The 20,506-nt window shown below is 38.8% G+C and overlaps 2 protein-coding genes across 2 annotated transcripts; both read left to right on the forward strand.

Moving 5' to 3' along the window:
- The first annotated feature begins 1,417 nt into the window (after positions 1-1,417).
- On the forward strand, positions 1,418-3,543 carry LOC111908251 (uncharacterized). The gene is made up of 3 exons (XM_023904085.1): positions 1,418-1,849; positions 3,080-3,196; positions 3,238-3,543. The coding sequence occupies exons 1-3, from the start codon at positions 1,418-1,420 to the stop codon at positions 3,541-3,543; spliced, it is 855 nt and encodes a 284-aa protein (XP_023759853.1).
- Positions 3,544-3,576: 33 nt separating this feature from the next.
- LOC111908324 (uncharacterized) lies at positions 3,577-4,110 on the forward strand. Its single transcript, XM_023904155.1, has one exon. The coding sequence runs from the start codon at positions 3,577-3,579 to the stop codon at positions 4,108-4,110; it is 534 nt and encodes a 177-aa protein (XP_023759923.1).
- The last annotated feature ends 16,396 nt before the right edge of the window (positions 4,111-20,506 follow it).

The raw sequence follows: 20,506 nt of genomic DNA on the forward strand, positions 1-20,506 counted from the left end.
GTAAGTTGGAGTCCTATAGGAAATTGCCTTCTTAAACCGAAAAGAACCCAAATGTCAATGTGGTGACCTTGAGAAGTGGCAAACAAGCCCGAGAAAAGTAGTTTGAAGAAGAAGCCAAGAGAAGAAAAGGAAGAAATAGAGGTAATTCCCATTGAGGATCCTATAGCCAATAATGAAGCACAAGTCGGAGCCCCAAAGTAGACTACCCCTCTAGTGACACCAATAGCCACTCAACCGCCATTCCCCTCCCGACTTGCAACTTCAAAGAAGAACATGGAGGACAAAGAGATTTTGGACACCTTTCGAAAGGTGGAATTGAACATTCCTTTACTCGATGCAATCAAACAAATTCCTAGATACGCAAAGTTCTTGAAAGAGCTTTACACCAACAAGAGAAAGTTGAAGGGAAATGAGAAGAGCTCAATGAACGAAATTGCATCCGCAGTTTTACAAAGGAAGCTTCCACCAAAGTGCAAAGATCCGGGAATGTTTACAGTTCGTTGCAAGATAGGAGATGTCACTTTTAGTAGTGCCATGCTTGACCTTGGTGCTTCTATTGATGTCATGCCATATTCGGTGTATGAATCATTGAATGTTGGTCCTTTAAGTGAAACCGGTTTCATAATCTCTCTTTCGGATAAATCAAGTGTCTTTCCTAAAGGTGTTTTGGAAGATGTCCTAGTGCAAGTAAACCAATTGGTCTTCCCGACGGATTTCTACGTGATCGATATAGATGAACAAGTGTCCTCAAAGGTATAATTTTACTTGGGAGACCATTTTTGAAGACGGCTAGAATGAAGACTGATGTGTATGTGGGAAGCTTAACGATGGAGTTTCATGGGGAAAGAATAAGTTTCAATATCTACGATGCTATGAGATATCCTAGTGACGTTTCATCTTTGTGTTTTTTTGATGTTATCGAACCATTAACCCAAGAGTTGTTCGAGTTGTCTAATGGTGACATGTTGGAGATGGTTTTGAGCAAAGGGTTCGATTGTGGAAAATTAGCCAAGAAGTTGAAGCTCTACTCACTAGAACCCGAAGTTGAAAGATTGGTTAGCAATTTGGAGATCAAGAAAACCACTCAATCTAGTGTGAAGCAAATTGAATTACCTCAAACTCACACAAGATTTCCACCCTCCCTTGTTCAACCACTGGAGTTAGAATTGAAGGTCCTTCCTCAAGACTTGAAGTATGCGTACTTGGGAAACAACGAGACTCTTCCGGTCATCATTTCAACTCACTTAACCGAATTCAAAGAAGAGAAACTCCTCAAAGTGTTGAAGGAACATAAAGAAGCAATGGGTTGGACGATTGCGAATATCAAAGGGTTGAGTCCCTCCACTTGTATACACAAGATTTTGATGGATGATGAATGCAAGTCGATACTGGACGCACAAAGCTGAACCCGCCAATGATGGAAGTTATGAAGAAAGAGATATTAAAGCTTCTTGATGCGGGAATGATTTATCCAATCTCAGATAGCAAATGGGTGAGCCCAGTCCAATTTGTTCCAAAGAAGACGGATATCACGGTGGTCGAGAACAAAAAAGGTATGATGGTCCCCACTCGCGTACAAAATGGGTGGAGAATATGTATTGACTACCGCAAACTCAATGCAAGCACAAGAAAAGATCACTTCCCATTACCTTTCATTGACCAAATGTTAGAAAGGTTGGTCGGGAAATCTCATTATTGTTGTCTAGATGGGTACTCCGGTTTTCTCCAAATCCCGGTGGCACTGAAAGACCAAGAAAAGAGAACCTTTACATGTCTATTTAGCACTTTTGCATACCGGAGAATGTCATTCGGATTATGTAACGCCCCTGCCACTTTCCAACGTTGCATGGTTAGTATCTTTTTAGAAAATGTTGAAAATATAACTGAAGTTTTCATGGACGATTTTACAGTATATGGAAACTCCTTTAAAGAGTGTTTGACCAATCTCACCAAAATTTTGAAAAGATGTATTGAAACAAATTTGGTTTTAAAATTTGAAAAGTGTCATTTTATGGTGAGTCAGGGTCTTATTTTGGGTCACATTGTGTCAAAGAAAGGAATTGAGGTAGATATGGCCAAAATTGATGTTATTCAAAGCTTACCTTACCCGACTTGTGTTCGGGAAGTTCGTTCTTTCTTGGGCCATGTAGGTTTCTACCGGTGATTCATCAAGGACTTTTCAAAGATAGCAAGACCAATGTGCCAACTCTTGCAAAAGGATGTTGATTTAAAGTTCAATGAGGCGTGCAAAGAAGCTTTCGACAAGATCAAAGAGTTGCTTACATCCGCCCCCATCATGCAAGCACCAAATTAGGATCCCCCACTTTGAGATCTTGTGTGATGCAAACAACTATGCAATAGGCGCCGTTTTGGGTCAAAAGAATGGAAGAGCCTCCCATGTGATCTAATATTCATCGAGAACACTAGACATTGCTCAAAGAAACTACTCTACCATGGAGAAGGAGCTATTGGCCATAGTGTTTGATTTGGAGAAGTTTAGGCAATATCTACTTGGCACCAAAGTTATTGTGTATTCGGATCACGCAGCTCTCAAGTACTTAATGACAAAGAAAGATGCAAAGACATGACTCTTCCGGTGGATCTTACTATTATAATAATTTGATTTGGAAATCTGAGACAAGAGTGGATGCGAGAATCTTGTTGCCGATCACCTAAGTTGGATCACTTCAAATGAGACTCCTCTCCCGTTGCGGGACGAGTTTCTGGATGAGCATCTCTTTTCCCCTACTCAATCTACTCTTTGGTATGCCGATATTGTTAACTTTTTGGTCACAAAAGGTATCCCGACACATTCTCACATGCTCAAAAAGACAAGCTCAAAAGTGATGCAAAATACTATATGTGGGATGAACCTTACTTGTGGAAACATTGTTCCGATCATATCATTAGGTGATGCATACCCCAACAAGAGCATCAATCCATTTTGCAATTTTGTCATGAATTTTCTTGTGGGGGACACTTCGGACCTAGCCGGACCTTGAGAAAAGTCCTTGAGTGTGGACTATTTTAGCCAACCATGTCATGTGATTGTTATATGTTTTGTAAAAGTTGTGAACAGTGCCAAAGGAAGGGGAACATTTTGCAAAAGAACCAAATGCCACAAAATCCAATACTTGTTTGTGAAAATTTTGACATATGGGGGATTGATTTCATGATTCCATTCCCTTCTCGTTTGGTAACATTTACATCTTGCTTGCGGTTGACTATGTTTCTAAGTGGATTGAGGCCAAAGCCACACGATCGGATGCTGCCAAAACGGTTAACAGCTTTTTGAAATCTAATGTCTTTGTGATATTTGGTGTGCCTAGGGCTTTGATTAGTGATCGAGGGATACATTTTTGCAATAAGATAATGGAGACCTTGCTGAAAAAGTACAACATGACCCATCGTGTCTCTACCGCCTACCACCCCCAAACAAACGGTCAATTAGAAATTTTAAATCGTAAGGTGAAGAGTATTCTTGAGAAAATGGTGAATCGTTCAACAAATGATTGGAGTTCAAGGCTTGATGATGCCTTATAGGCCTATCGGACCGCGTACAAGACCCCAATAGGAATGTCTCCATTTAGGTTGGTTTTTGGAAAACCATGTCATCTTCCCGTGGAATTGGAACACCGTGCATTTTGGGCGGTTAAGCAATGCAACTTCAACATTGATGAGGCGGGAAGGCATAGGAAGCTTCAACTTCAAGAGTTAGAGGAATTGAGAAATGACTCCTATGAAAACTCAAGAATTTACAAGGAGAAAACGAAGCTTTTCCACGAAAAGTCCATTACACGCAAGCACTTTGAGTCGGGACATAGGGTTTTACTTTACCACTTGAGATTGAAATTATTTCCTGGAAAGTTGAGGTCAAGATGGATAGGTCCATTTGTTGTGCTAAAAGTCTTTGAGCACGGAGCGGTTGAGATCCAAAGTGAAGAAACGGGGCAAATCTTTAAAGTCATTAGGCATCATTTGAAACCTTTCTATGAAGGTTTTAACGCAAATGTCCTAGATGTCATCCAATTGGATGCCCGATATACTGAAATCGAAAGGGAAGGACGTTTCGCCAAAGACGTTAAAGAAGGGAATTTTTGGAAAACTTAAAGTTTTCATCTTTTCTAATTTCGAATAAATGTCTTAGATAGATCCTTTTTGCGTTTGACATTTCTTCTTCTTCCTTCTTGTAGTACAAGAGTGTTGGATTTTAAGGCCCGGTGTTCGTTTTGGTCAAAGGGCGAAAGTTGAGAAAGTTGAAACAGGTTACACGCAGACCGTGTGTACTCAGGGGTGTGTCCGCGTTAATAAACAAATGGTCTGCGTATGGTCCCCAAAAGTGTTTGTGTCCAACATCAAATTCAGGAGGATTACAGAGCATTTCACATGGACCATGTGTAGTCCTATGAGCGTCCGCGTTAATAGACACACAGACTGCGTATACTCTCCGAATTCGTCCGCCTCTGAGGAAGGCAAACAGAATTGTTCCAGGCTTATTCACGCGGACCGCATGTACTAGTGAACGCGTCCACATGAGGTGTTGACTTTCGTTGACCCGGTTTTGACCACATTTGACCGCAACTTAAGCCTAATAAAACCACCAGCTGGCCCTCTTCTTCCCTTCTTCTTCTATTTCTTTTCCGTAAACTCCATTAAAATACCTCCATCTCCACCACTAAAACTCGATTTCCCATCAAACCGCCAGTCGGAATTTAGTAATAACCACTGCCATTCTCACCTATTTTTCGATCTCTACAAACCCCACCCAAAATCCGGTCCGATCCGTTGCTGCAATTCCAAGCGCCACCACCACCATCTCGCCACTTTCCGACCATTTTCTGGCCAACTCCATCCACCTTTCGCGATTCCAACACCACCATTGTGCTCCTCTTGGTCAAGGCTACAAACCCCACTAAAAATATCTCTTACAGCTCGCCGAAAATTTTTGCCGGAATCTCATGTGACATCCCCAAAATCTCGGCCAGAAAAGACCGATTTCATTTATGCTTTTTAAAACATTTTCAGAGTAAATCCATTTGATTTTTAAAAGATATGCGGAATTTGTTCCCAAAAACAAAACATGATAAAATAGATATTTATCAAAACATTTCATATAGAAATATGATTTCATTTCATAATCAAAAGTCGGGATGTCATGTTCCGATACAGATCATAAAGCATAAACGATAACATCACAAGTCGTTCAACAAATATATACATATACAGACTTGTAAACAAAACAACTTGATGATTCGCCCATCTTAAGCTCTTGCGCCACTTCCTGTAATACAAATCAACTGAGTGGGTCAGGCTTGGGAGCCTGGTGAGCATATAGGGTTTTCAAACCCACAATAATTATATTTAATTTCATCAATCAACAATAAACCCGATTACCCATTCCCGTTATCCTCACCTTACGTTCCTAAAAATAACGTCTATTATAAGGAACTTATTTCAGGATTTTCATCGGGACGGACATTACTGCAGAGGGGCTTCCTCAACAATAAGTATCCTAAAGGCAACCATGTGGGGGATAGAGTACACCGGTGAACACGTCGTTCGCAACACCTACAGGTAATGAGCCTGCTAGTGTTCCACAGGACAGTCTAGAATAGTCCGTGGTCGTCATCCATACTCTGCTGAATGACTAGAATAACACCAATAACACCGAGGCCTCTCATCTGTTTATTTTACACCAATTATCTACCCATGTTCTACCCAACATATTAGTAGATAAAAATATACATTTTTATACATTGTTTAAAAACCTGTATAGCATGCTTTAATCAATACATATTCCACATAACAGATGAGGCATACACACATAACACGTATTTCATAGAGAATATACATTCACACATATAACCACAAAATATATACACGTAGCACGTATTTTATATTAAATACTTCATAATATTGCGTATTGAAAAGGGACTATACACTCACTTGATCAGAAGATGATCCGACAGCACTACGGCTTATAGAAATAGCGTCTCTCCGCAGATCTGGAAGATCTTCACAAAAACCGGCTCCTCGCGGGCAGGGCTTCGGCTCGGGAATAACGCTCTTCGGGATTCTCGGGGCTTCGGATCTCGCTTCGGGGCTCGGGAATAATACCGGGGCTTCGGGGTATAATCGGCACGCAAATCGAGGCGAAAAGGCTAGAGAGAATGAGGATTTTGCAAAAGAAAAGAAGCTGCTTCGGACCTCCTTTTATAGCCTGATCCTCGGGGTTACGCGGGGCGTAACTTCGGGGTACGCGGGGCGTAATGCTTCGCAGATCGTCATCGCTTACGTCACTGGTCCACCTTCGTCATCGCTTACGACACACTACTCCGTAGAACTCGAGTGCCCTACGCTATACGCGGGGCGTACAGCAGTACGCGCTGCGTACTTCGGATAGACCGCCTCACTTCACTTCGGATAATATCGGGGGTTAAAATAAAAATAAATATTAAATATTTATTAAACTTCAAAAATTCGTATCTCCTTCATACGAACTCCGTTTTCGACGTTCTTTATATCCACGCGAAGGTGAGACTACGCTCTACAACTTTCGTTTAGATTCCGTCGGCTAATTTTGACTTTTATTTTTATTAATTATTTTTAGAAGGCTCGGACAGGAAAACTTCGTTATTAAATCATAACTTCTTCGTCCGACGTCCGTTCTCGCCTATCTTTCCGTCGTTTCGCTACTAACAACGAGATCTTCGATTCTCATTTAGATTGTTTTGGCTAAAAGCTGCTCGATCTCAAATCGAGTATTCGGGCTGCATACTGCTAAGTCAAAACTTAGAAAAATCATAACTTCCTCATACGAAGTCAGATTTGGGCGTTCCTTTTATGCACGCTCTCGGTTTAACGAAATCTACGACTTTCGTTTAGATCGCTAAGGCTAAATATCGCTCTATCTTAAATTCATGTTTTACGTCACTCAGCGTCGTGTCGGTCCCGTCGCGAAACTTCGACAGGTCATAACTTCTTCGTTATAACTCAGATTTTGGCATTCCTTATATCTCCGGAATCCTTGTTTCAACCACTACAACTTTATGCAAAGATATCGGGCTTAACTCACACTTAAATTTTGACGCTTATTTTATTCTTAATTCATTAAATTATAATAATTAAGAAAATAAACACATAAATCACATAATTCACATAATTCACAAATAATACATTTTTATTATTTCAAATTGGGGTTACAATGGTTAACCTAGACTATTACATTGCTACAATGGCAAGCCTAGAAACACGGGCGTTACATCTCAAGCCGTTGTCGGATTTCTCGGTAAAGTTTTTCTCACGGTATATTGAACAAAGCTTAAAGCTTGGGACGGAGAGTTGCAAGATTTTCAAATCCCAAATTTTCGCGCGAAAAAAATATCACAGGTAAATTCTTTCCTTGACTTTAATTGACCAATATGCATGTTTTAGAACAACAATTTATATGGCATCACATCAACTGAGTCTCGATAATGTTTCTTGCATTGAGTGTCGAATCATTTTAGAAGTACATAAGGAGTCGATTGGTGATTGGAATTGAAATACCATTTTTTGGGATTGTGGTTCGTGTATTAGTTATTTGTCTTGCAGGAAGATCATGTGCACGTCTAGAAAACGTCCGGCCGCCGCCAGAGCTCAAAATGATGCACCCGACATACCAAGATTTTAGGATACCAAGGCGGCCGAAAATTACATGAAGAGTTTGCCTAGAAAGGTTGCCTCCACCAAATTTGTGTGCAAACCCACGCTCATCTCATTAGGGGTTTTTGAGGGGGTCACCCAATTGTTCCGTAACATCGGGTGGGAAAACCTTCTCAATCTCATGGCACATACTTACGAGCTCCCTACTAGAGAATATCTTACCGATTGCAGGTTGGATAATGAAAAGAAAAAAGCCGCATTCCAACCTCTGGGGGACCGAAGGTATATTGATTTTGCAACAATAAACGACATCTTCGGCTTACCTTCCTTGAACACATCCACGATTTTCGACATCTTGCCTGCCGAGTTCAACCACGAGACCTGTTGGACGGAAATCACCGGGGGTATCTTTTCTTGCGCCGGTCGGGATAAAGCAACCTCCATCATTTACCCGTGCCTCCGTATTTCCCATCGTATCTTGGTGTGCACTGCTTTTTCTTGTAAAGAAGCCGGTCAGGCCACCAAAAATGAGCTCTTCTTCCTTTGGTGCATGACATGACGTCAAAACCACCAATCCTGGAATTTTCTTCATTCCGTTTCTATAAATGCACAATTATGAGAACCAAAGTGTCTGGTGATATTTGCATTGATGGATTTGTCACCCTTTTAGCCCGTGGTCTTGACATCGAGCTCCCAGACGAATACCAACTTGTTGACAATAATACTCTTTTGGATGAGCGTGCTCTCACAAACATGCACCACATCCTTTGCCGGAGCAGGAGCAGTTTTACATGGTATTGTCCTTAGGGGGTTTGATATCTTGTTCTCCCCGACCCTCGAGTCTCCAACTTCACCCCCCCACGATCGAACTCAGTGGAGACTTGTGAGGACCATCACTCAGTCAATCAATAAGGATGCGCTCCAGGCTCAAGATGACGTCGAGATGCATGTAGATGAGGAGTTCGGTGATGAGCCCAGCCATGGTCTACATCAAGCCCAGCCCCAAGCACCTCCCGGATACTACCCGCTTCCCCCCAATTTTGCTGAACGGTTCGAGCCTTGAAACACCCATAAAAATCAAGCCAATTTTAAACTTTTAAAATGCATTCCAAATTCAATAGTTATTACAAAACAAGTTTCCAAAAGTATTTTATATCAGAGTATCCTAGAACAAAATCATCCAAATGAGGAGCGGTACGATCATGCCTTTGCCTTGCCACGATCCCTTGATGTACCTGAAACAATAAACTGAAACTGTAAGCCCGAAAGGTTAGTGAGATCCCCCCCAAATACCGATACACATACAATCCACATAACCAAGTCATCAATATCATAACAAACTGAACATCATGTAATGGGTCTACAGCTTTACAAACTAGATTACCCCTCCCTGGGCCCACAGTGTGAGTCCGGATTGCTTTCGGCCCACAGCTTACATCTAGCTTGCCATCGAGCCCGCAGTACGAGTCTCCTTCAGCTTGTAACTGGAATGCTCCCAGGTATGTTGGTTTACCACACGAAGCAATCTCACCACAACCCATCCCACATAACATATCATCATATAACATAATCACTGAGCATGCAGATAATCATGAACAACACATGTAGGATAACATATCCAATGGGTCGGCCTTGGTGCCTTAGACCCCTTAGTATAGTGAGGATAACTCACCTTGCAATTGTCGACTCGGTAGATGAACTCCAACTCTCGGATCACTGCCACGAACTCCACCACCTATTATCATAATATAACCATACTCGTAAGTTCTCAACCTTTCAAGGTACCCCATAAGTCAACTAGTCAACCCCTGGTCAAAGAAAAAGTCAACAATTATGGTCAACAGTCCATGTTGACCCTAACTCGTCGAGTATCCTCAGCAACTCGCCGAGTTCCTTGAGATACTCGTCCACTCGCCGAGTCACCAGAGTTACAACTTCAGATCTTTGTTTAAGCACGAGAAACCTTTCTTACAAACTCATGCACAAAGGGGTTTAGGAGAAAATGGGCCAAGGAAAACGATCTAGTACCTTCAAGAGAGTCTTTGCTGATGCAGAACTTGAATCCTACGAACTCTTACTTCAACTAGCTTGTTTTCCCAAGTGATTCCTTCTCAAAATCCTTCCTCCAAGCTTAAACTCTCCAAAGAACACACACACACACACACACTCGAGTTAGGGTTAAAGAGAGACAAGAGGTTGTAAAGGGGAGGTTGGGGGAGGCCAGTGATCCTTTAAATAGGGTGAAATGCCCCAGAATTTAGGGTTTCATCTGCCAGCTCCTACTCGTCGAGTCCCTTCTTGGACTCGGCGAGTAGGTCACTAAAACGCGTGGACCATCTCGCTACTACTCGACGAGTAGGGCGGCCAACTCATCGACTAGACCCAAAGACCAAAAAGATTCAACATAAATCAATACCTAAGAATCGGTGCATTACAACTCTCCCCCACTTGAATTAGACTTCACCCTCGACGTCCGGTGCGATGAACAATGTCGGGTAATGCTCCCGCATCTCTACCTCCGGCTCCCACGTCCACTCAGATCCCTTTCGATGCTCCCATTGTACCTTCACCAAAGGTATCTCCTTATTCCGCAAGACTTTCATCTTCCTTTCAAGTATGGCCACATGCCTCTCCACGTAATTCAGGCGCACATCAACCTGAATATCATCCAATGACACCACTGCCTCCTGATCCACAATGCACTTCTGTAGCTGTGAAACATGGAAAGTATTGTGGATCCGACTAAGCTCCTCCGGGAGCTCTAGCCTGTACGCCACCTTGCCGACCCTGGCAATGACCCTGAACAGTCCAATGTATCGGGGACCCAATTTCCCCCGCTTTCTGAAGCGAATCACACCTTTCCAGGGTGATTCGGTGTCCAACCTCACCCTAACAAACCAGGATGTGGCATCTGCGCCCATATAATAACTCAAAAGACGGGGCGCCAATGCTGGAATGGTAGCTATTATTGTAAGCAAACTCTGCAAGAGGTAGGTGGGAATACCAACTCCCACCGAAATCAATGACACACGCCCTCAACATATCCTCGAGGGTCTAAATGGTCCGCTCGCTCTGACCATCTATTTGTGGATGAAACACTGTGGTAAAGTGTAAGCATGTGCCCAGTTCCTCATGGAACTTCTGCCAGAAACAGGAGGTAAATCTAACATCTCGGTCTGAGACAATGGACACCGGAATCCCGTGGCGAGTAACGATCTTGCGGACATATAAGTCGGCCAACCTCTCGGTCGAAGAGTTCTCCTGTATCGCCAAGAAATGAGCACTCTTGGTCAATCAATCCACGATGACCCATATGACATCAAACCCTTTCGCCATCCTTGGAAGCTTCGTGATGAAGTTCATTGTGATATGCTCTCATTTCCACATGGGAATCTCCAGAGGCTGCAGCTCACCATGCGGCCTCTGATGCTCGTCCTTGACCATCCTAAAAGTCAAGTACCTCTCGACATACCAAGAGATTTCTCGCTTCATACATGGCCACCAGTAACTCAAACTCAGGTCTCGGTACATCTTGGTGGCCCCCGGGAGTATGGAAAAATGAGATTTATGAGCCTCCTCCATAACCGTCTGCTTGACTCCACTAGTCATCGGAACCCAAACTCGACCACATCGAGTCAATAGCCCCTAGCTATCCTGAATGAACCGAGCGCTTTCGCCCTTGATCCTTTCCATCTTCCAGTTATCTGGTCGTATGCCCTCGGCCTGGGCATCTCTGATCAAACTCACCATCGGGGAATCCATTGCTATCCTCATACACTTTGCTAGGGTGGAAGACCCAACTGACTTGCGGCTCAACGCGTCCGCAACCACATTCTCTTTACCAGGGTGGTAAAGGATCTCACAATCGTAGTCATTGACTACACCTAAACACCTGGGTTGTCATATATTCAGGTTCAACTAATCCATGATGTGTCTCAAACTCTTGTGATCCGTGTATATGGTACAGCGGACCCCATATAGGTAATGCCTCCAAATCTTGAGAGCGAATACCACCACTCCCAGCTCCAGATCATGTGTAGGGTATCTTATCTCATGCGGCTTCAGCTGTCGCGATGCATAGGCTATCACTCATCCTCTCTGCATGAGGACGACTCCTAAACCTGTGATGGATGCATTACAGAATACCACAAAATCCTCTACTCCCTCGGGGAGTGTCAAAAGTGGAGCCTCACACAAACACCACCGGAGGGTCTCAAAGTCCCTTTGCTGCTCGGGGCCCCACTGGAAATCCACCCCCTTCCTCGTTAGACGAGTGAGGGGTATTGCAACCTTGGAGAAGTCTCGAATAAATCTCCGATAATATCCCGCTGACCCCAGAAAATTCCTAATATCCGAAGGAGACATCAACACCTCCCACTGCATAATTGCCTTGATTTTGGTCGGGTCGACCAAAATCCCCTCCTGGTTAACGAGATGTCCGAGGAACTGGACCTCTCGTAACCAAAACTCAAATTTCGAGAACTTGGCATACAATTTTTCTTGTCTCAGAACTTCCAACAGCTCCCTGAGGTTCTCCTCGTGCTGCTCTCGGGTCTATGAACACAATGACCAAGCGATCAAGCATCAGTCTGCAGACCAGATTCATCAGGTCCATGAATACTGCCTGTAATGCCCGGGTTTCGAGGCTAAGCATTTTTAGATGATGTAATAGTCTAGGTCAACTATTGTAGCTCTTTTAAAGTAATAAAGATGAAATATTTGAATAATATGTGAATTTTGTGCATTTATGTGCTTATTACTTATTTATAAATGTATAATAAATAAAGGATAAAAATAAGTGTCAAAATTAAAGTATGAGATAAACCCGATATCTTTACATAAAGTTGTAGCGGTCGAAACAAGGATTCCGGGGATATAAAGAATGCTAAAATCCGAGTTATAACGAAGAAGTTATGACCCGTCGAAGTTTCGCGACGGAACCGGCGCGACATCGGGAAGCGTAAATAGTTAATTTAAGATAGTGCGAGTTTTAGCCTTAGCGACCTAAATGAAATCTGTAGAATACGTTAAACTGAGAGCGTCCATAAAAAGAACGCCCAAATCTGACTTCGTATGAGGAAAAGTCCTAACAAATTAATGAGGTATGTATTTATTTATGTATTTTTATCACGTGAAACCGGTACCAAATTAATGTGGTATGTATTTATTTATGTATTTTTTTTATCAAAACTGCATTTTATAATATATATATATATATATATATATATATATATATATATATATATATATATATATATATATATATATATATATATATATATATATATATTATAAAAAATAAGTTTTTTCTCAAAAAAATAAAATAAAATAAAATAAAATTAAAACATTAGCAGCGACGCCTTTAGAGACGACTACTATTAATTGCGACGACAAAGACCTCCGGCGAGTATTGCTGGAAAAACTCCTACCGGTTGCCGGAATATTAATAGAGGCGACACTATTAGAGACGACAGTGGCATATTAGGGACGACATGTATTAGAGACGACACTATTAGAGACGACAATGGGCTATTAGTTACGAGACAATTGCGGCGACTCTTTAGCGACGACATGTCGTTGCTAATACTATTAGCGACGACCGAAATGACCAATTGCGACGATTTTTGTCGATGCTAAAGGTTAGTTTTTTTGTAGTGTTAACGGGGTTTATGAACCTTGTGTTGTGAAGCCAAACACTCAAAAAGGTCACAAAAGAAGCCTCTCCCAATCTCGTTCACTCTATCTCTCTCTATTCAAAATCTCTCTCAAATCTCTCTTAAAAGTTCCTTTAACTTTTTATAATCATTTTGGGCATCCCGACACTTAACTTGGTGAAAAATGGCGCAAAACGGGACGAATTCTTGGAAAATAGCCTTAAAGAACCGAAACCTTCCTTTAAGGGCCGAATCCTCTCGGACCGAAACTAGGAAGAACCGAAGCTTGCTATAGGGACCGAACCTTCCGAACGGAAACCCTTAGGACCAAACCCGAAGCCTCTCGCCTTCTCTTCCTACCCTCTCCTTCGGGCTATTTCGCTCCAACTCATCTTCGGCCCAGCAGCAGTAAGGATCGAACCTCGGCCCAGTACCGAGAAGTCTCGCAGGAAGCCCTTTTTCACCCGGTTTTCGATAACGAGTTCATTTTAAGCCCGTTTTACATAATTTTAACGCAGGATTTTCACCCGAAATCATATTTTAACATATAAAACCCCTTATTTCTTAATTAATCATGTTTTTGGGGATAAATTTTATCCAAGAAGAGCGGGTGAAGTACAAAGGGTGGAGTGTTGACTTTTCTTTGATTTATGACACAAGCAACCACCCATACCCACTCCATGACCAACCTACACCCCTCCCCACCATACCTAGTCACTTCCTTGTACTTTTCCATCAATCTCCTGCCATTCTCATGTCCTAAGAGCTGGACAACCCACCCCCTCTCCTCACTTCACTCATTTTCTCTCATTTCCACCAAAAGATCAAACACTTTTCTCTCAACCTTTTCTCTCTCAATTTCGAGATTTCCAAGACATTTTTCAAGCTTTCCTTCTACATTTGATAAGTATCATCACCCTTATCATGGTTATTGCACTTCCTTCTACTCAAAATCATAGAAATCTCACACAAACATCGTCACCTTCATGTTAGGTTCTCGATTCATCAAGGCATCTTCTTAGTGTTCTTGAGTTGAACACTTCCTTTCTTCAAACATCCATCCACTAAGAACACAAAAGGTGAGTTCATACCCCTACATTTTCACGTTTTCTTCAAGTTTTAGGGGGTGGGGGGGGGGGGCAATACAAGTTAAAACACCAAGAACACAACTAAACTCAAACAACAGCTTTCATCAGAAAAGTTGAGTCTTATTCACGGATTATTTTGACTATCTTAAACTTAATATCTTTCAAAACTGTTTAATATTAAAATATTTCAGGTTCATACCTTTAAAATGACTACTTGCATATCTCCATACGATTTTTGTACGATTTATGGTGATTTTTACAAAACCGCCTATCGTTTCAGAAACGAATTCAGACCAATCTGTGAATACGAACATTTTAACACAAGTTAAAGACTTCCAAAAATCTTAATAAAAATTATGAATAAACTAGACACATTTATGAACTCTCAGAATTTACAGATTCAGTTTTCGACTTTGTATGATTTTTCTAAAACAGTGCAGAAAGGTTAAAAACTAGTTAATAGCTTATAACTTTCATAACACTTTGTATTATGTTGAGCAAAGTGTATAACAATAAGTTCTAAATATTGAATGTGTTTTCGTTTTAGTTTATCATCATAAACTGAAATTTAGTCATTCATGATAAGATTCTTCATTCATTTAGAACACATATAATAAACTATAATAAGCATAGTTTATGGATTCATAGCACTAATGTATTTTCATAAAAGAGTTCTTTTACATTACAAATGTTTTGGATAAACTATAATAGTTATAGTTTATGTATCATTTACATTTCAAACTTATTTACCAAAGGTTTTCAGTTCAGTTTACGTAAATCTGTTAATGAATAAATTTGTGAGTCATTCCCTTCGTGTTACCTTCATGGTAACAAAACCAAAGTCTCTTGTAGGGAGAGTGTGATAGTTGTGTATAGATCTATATTGGGTCTGACAAGCCCGCACTAGAGCTGCTTGCAACAGCTAGACCGGCAGGTCTGAGGTGACAAATGTCATTTAACTTGCGACGCCTGAAGAACGTCGTATTACGAGGCCGTCTGAGTCTTAGCATGGTTATAATAGCTCACATGTGGTATTAAAAAATCATAAGCTTTACGGGTTCTACTTTTAAATTAGCGAGTTATGTCGATTTAACTCACAGGAATTACTTTAAGTATGGAAAAATACTTGTACACTTTTATATTAAAAAAGATTTTATGCCGATTTAAAATCACTTTTATATCTTTAAGTATGGAAAAATACTTATTTATTTTCGGTCCTTGGATTTAGGACTACCTAAATCTTATAAGGAAAATATTGGATTTTCTTTGGAAACATATTTCTATTAGAACTACATTCATCTAGAATTGTTAGGCTTCAGCTATAATTGCTAAGTGTATATGTTAGAGTTATTGGTGGGCTCGCCTTTCTTCCTGTTCCTTGTTTAGTTGTGGACCTAGGGCAGACCCATTATATTCGACGGTTTATTAAATTTAAATTTTATATAACTTATATACACTGGGTGATTATAGAAGGAATCTACGGGTCTTTCTAGGGTTCATTATCGTATAACATGGAAGCATTCATTTCACACTTAACAAAGAAAATATTGGGTTTTCTGGAAACATACTTTGTCGCTTTTACAAAGAAAATGGTTTCTTTCTCAAACAAAACTCTTATGAACTCACCAACTTAATTGTTGACACTTTTTCAAAACTACTTGTATTCTCAGGAAATCAGTGAAATAGGAAAACAACATTTTGAGGATGGGACGTTAAATCGTCAAACAGTTCATTTTGTCATCATAATGTAATTGATTTTGAAACATGTAAACTTACTATGATGTAACTTTTTCAATTATATTTATGATGGTTGTATTTACTTTGAGCACTATTATACTCGTTGTTGTGATACTATACATGAAGTCCTCCACCCCAGATGTTTCCGCCATCCTTGGTTTGGGCGTGTGACAGATTGGTATCAAAGCGTTGTTTATAGTGAACTAAGTACATCGGGCCACATAAGATATACAAACTATAAATGCATTGGGACTAAGGTCTCTGATTTAACATTTTCAAATAACTATACTTTTAGAAATAAATAGTTTCTTGTTAAAAGTATACATGCATGCATACATACTAAGGTCAACATCATACTAGAACAAAACAAAAGTAGTGATTGTTGAATGGCACAAGTAGGCTTAGGGATGTATAGTCAGGTCTGGGAATGACATAACCTGATCAACTATGTCTGACCCAGAAGTGATTAGCATATGCCCGAGAATGGTTGTGGCGTTGCAACAAGTCTAAAAACTTACCAATTCTCTCTACAATTAAACGTTGAAAACATAAGACAAACATTAAAAATACTTTAGGAGTATTTGGTGATACTATAACCAACTTATGTGAAAACTAAAGACCCCTATTAGTAGGTCTATAGTGACTAAGTGCATACGCTAAGGTTGTGGACTTAGAGTAGAGTCATTTATTCGAAGGTCTATTCTATCTCAGATTATGTATAATTGGTATGCATTATGTGATTATAGGCGTGCCTGATAAGGATCACCTTATAAGTAATTATAGGATTAGACGCCTATTAATTATCTCTTTTACCCCTATCTCGCACAAACAGCATGGCGGGAGCTAAACTACCAGGAGGCCCTATCCTTCTTAACTAGGAAAATGGTGGTTGGATTAGGGAGAATTTTGAAGAGGATCCTGAAGAAATAATGAAGGAAAACCCCGATGAGACTTCCATGGTCCGACACCTCGATGAGTCGTAGATTTACAGAGACAGAGTTAGGAACAAGGTCAACACCCTGCGTATGGCATGGATGTGGCTCCTACGAACTCAATAGAGGAGGATTTGTAGACAGGGCTCTCCTTGTCATGGTATGCGGCATCACTCACTAGAGGGTGCAAATGCGAGCATCGGTCAACCAAATCGTGGAGGTTGGAGCTACCACCAAGATCACTGCAATTCGCCTTGGTCGCTTGGAGGGAGGCCATGAACAGATCAGAAACCGCATCAAAACCTTCAGAAGGAAGTGATTAAAATACGTTGTTATAGTAATTTGGTATCGAACTTTTTCGAAGTAATTTGTTGCGAACAATTGCTTTGTGATTTCGCTTATCTTTCTTTTTTGATTGTATTTTTTAAAAGTAATTCGTTATAGTTTCAAACTTTTTTAAAATATGAACAAAAGATTTTTATATTAAAAAATAATTGATAAAAATAATTTAATAATTAATTTCAGGGAAATCTTCAGAAAAGTCCCAAACTCTCAATATTTATAGAAAAGTTACACTTTAGTCCCAAGATTTTTTTTGAACGAAAAAGTCCTGAAACAGACAAAATTTTGCAGTTTGATCCTTTTTGACCGGTTGAAACCGGTACCAAATTAATTTGTGACTATTTCATAAACTAATCCAAAATATTGAGACTTTTCTGTAAACAAAAAATAATATGACTTTTCTGTAAACAAAAATGTTAGGACTTTTCTACAAACAAAACCCTTATTATTATTATTATTATTATTATTATTATTATTATTATTATTAAAAATATAAATAAGAATACTTTTTTGAACATGTTATTATTAATATTGTTACTAATACATACAAATGCATTTAAATGAAAAAAATAATATTAATGACATTGTTTAAGGGTGAAGGTGGAGGAGATGTTGATGCTTTTAACATTGAAATCATGAATGTTTGCTTGTAAATTTTTACTTTGTGCATAGTCATTTCACATTTGTTGTTATTGTTTTCAATTCAGAATAATAATACTTAACAATTTAAAAGAAGTTGCATATTTGTAAAATTGTTATAAATAGTTTAAGCTAGAAGGATTTCTCACTTTGTATATAAAAATGTTTAAGGTAGAAGGATTATTTTCCAAATCCAACAGATCCACTACAAACATCTACATAGGTAGCTCATATCAAAATTCAAAAATATTAATTACAATATCTTGTTTAATAAAAAGTAATAGGACATGTTTTTTGGATTAATACTTTTGAATTTTGATTAATACTTTTGAATTAATCCTATTACTTTTTCTTAAGCAAAATATTGTAACTAATACTTTTGAATTTTGATATGGGTTACCTATGCAGATGTTTGTAGTGGATTTGTTGGATTTGTAAAGTAATTTTTCTACTTTAAACAATTTTATATACAAAGTGAGAAACCCTACTACCTTAAACTGTTAATATGCAACTTCTTTCAAACTGTTAAGTATTAGTATTCTGAACTGAAAACAATAATAACAAATATGAAATGACCATATACAAAATATACAAGCAGACATTCACGATTTCAATGCTAAAAGCATCACCATCTCCTCCACCCCCACCCTTAAATAATGTCATTAATATTATTTTTTCATTTAATGCATTTATATGTATTAGTAACAATATTAATAATAAAAAGTTCAAAAAATAGTATTCTTATTTATATTTTTAATAATAATAATAATAATAATAATAATAATAATAATAATAATAATAATGATGATGATCATGATCATGATGATGATGATGATGATCATGATGATGATGATGATGATGATAATCATAATAATAATAATAATAATAATAATAATAATAATAATAATAATAATAATAATAATAATAATAATAATAATAATAATAATAATAAGGGTTCTGTTTGTAGATAAAGTCATAATATTTTTGTTTACCGAAAAGTCATAATATTTTTTGTTTATAGAAAAGTCCAAATATTTTGGATTAGTTTACGAAATAGTCCCAAATTAATTTGGTACCGGTTTCAACCAGTCAAAAAGGGTCAAAATGCAAATTTTTTCCGGTTTTCAGGACTTTTTCGTTCAAAATTTTTTTTGGGACTAAAGTGTAACTTTTCCATAGATATTGGGACTTTTCTGAAGATTTCCCATTAATTTAACAAAACCATCTTAATGCATGAGTAATAATTCAATGCCCAAAGAAATTATTCACTCTAAAATACAAAATGATGATCATCTACATTACATGTCATGAAAGTTAAAGGAAACAAAATATATTTGGTAAACAGGTATTAAATTTTAAAATTACCACAAAGGCCAAAAAGATATATGTCTACATTCCATGGGTTACGAGCAGATAAAACATCAACTTTTTAAACAGTTGGATGTAAAAAAATTTAGATTAAAGTTTCGATCTATATGCAAGTGACAACTTGAATCCAAATATAAATGTTAATTCATTCATTTTCAACAGATAAACTAATTTCATTACCCTAATTTCATATATCCAATAACCACAAATACAACATCAACATGAAATTTAGTACACATGTTTCATTCCCTTAAGCCTCTCACTAAATATATAGAGATTGAATACACAAAACAACTTCTACCACTTAAACATCACTCCTACAAACATTTAATATTTCCAGGTTATAACAACCCATGTTTAACGAGGACCAATCATTAAAGGCAAGCTCACAAGGTCTACATACGACATGGGTGACATTGAAAGGCTATAAAGGACCGAAACTGTGAAGAACAGTTGTAGAGATGTTGAAACTTAAATAAATTTGCATAGCACCAAACACCAAAATGCATAACATCATCCATTGTATTATTTTGGACATTCCTTGCCTTACTTTGTTCTTACGATTGCAGAAATAGCAATGTATTTGATGTGATTACCAAAAATTCCTTCAACTATTGGTATAATTTGAGAAGCCCCTATAAAGGGTTGTTGAGTAAGGGCAACACTAAGAAAGATTTTAAAATTCGCCCATAACAGGTGAAGTTTGGGACACAGGTAAAAACGACCAAAAGAGGGGAAAACCACCAAACTTGGGTGATGAGTTCCAAACTAACCAGAACATTGAAGATTGCACTTTTACCTTTTTTAACACTCATTAGATGCAGTGAGTAGTGAAACTTTGTTGTAAATTACCCACACCTATTGTAAGTGTAAATTGGTCCCGCTTGCCCCCTTAACAACAGGACCATGAAGCCAAATGCAAGATTGTTAATGCTTGCATCTTTTAAACCTCTGGAACTATTATTTTGCTCATGGTAGTACCCAAAAAGGGAAAAGTAAAATAAAAAATCAAACTCGAAGTCACGATTGTGTGGCAAAATCTGGTGATTTGCAAGAGATTTCAGATGTAACTCAAGGGTTGCCAAGATTTTCTAAAACGTGA

The sequence above is a fragment of the Lactuca sativa genome, chromosome 6 (genome assembly GCF_002870075.4).
Source record: "Lactuca sativa cultivar Salinas chromosome 6, Lsat_Salinas_v11, whole genome shotgun sequence".
Classification (NCBI taxonomy): Eukaryota; Viridiplantae; Streptophyta; class Magnoliopsida; order Asterales; family Asteraceae; genus Lactuca; species Lactuca sativa.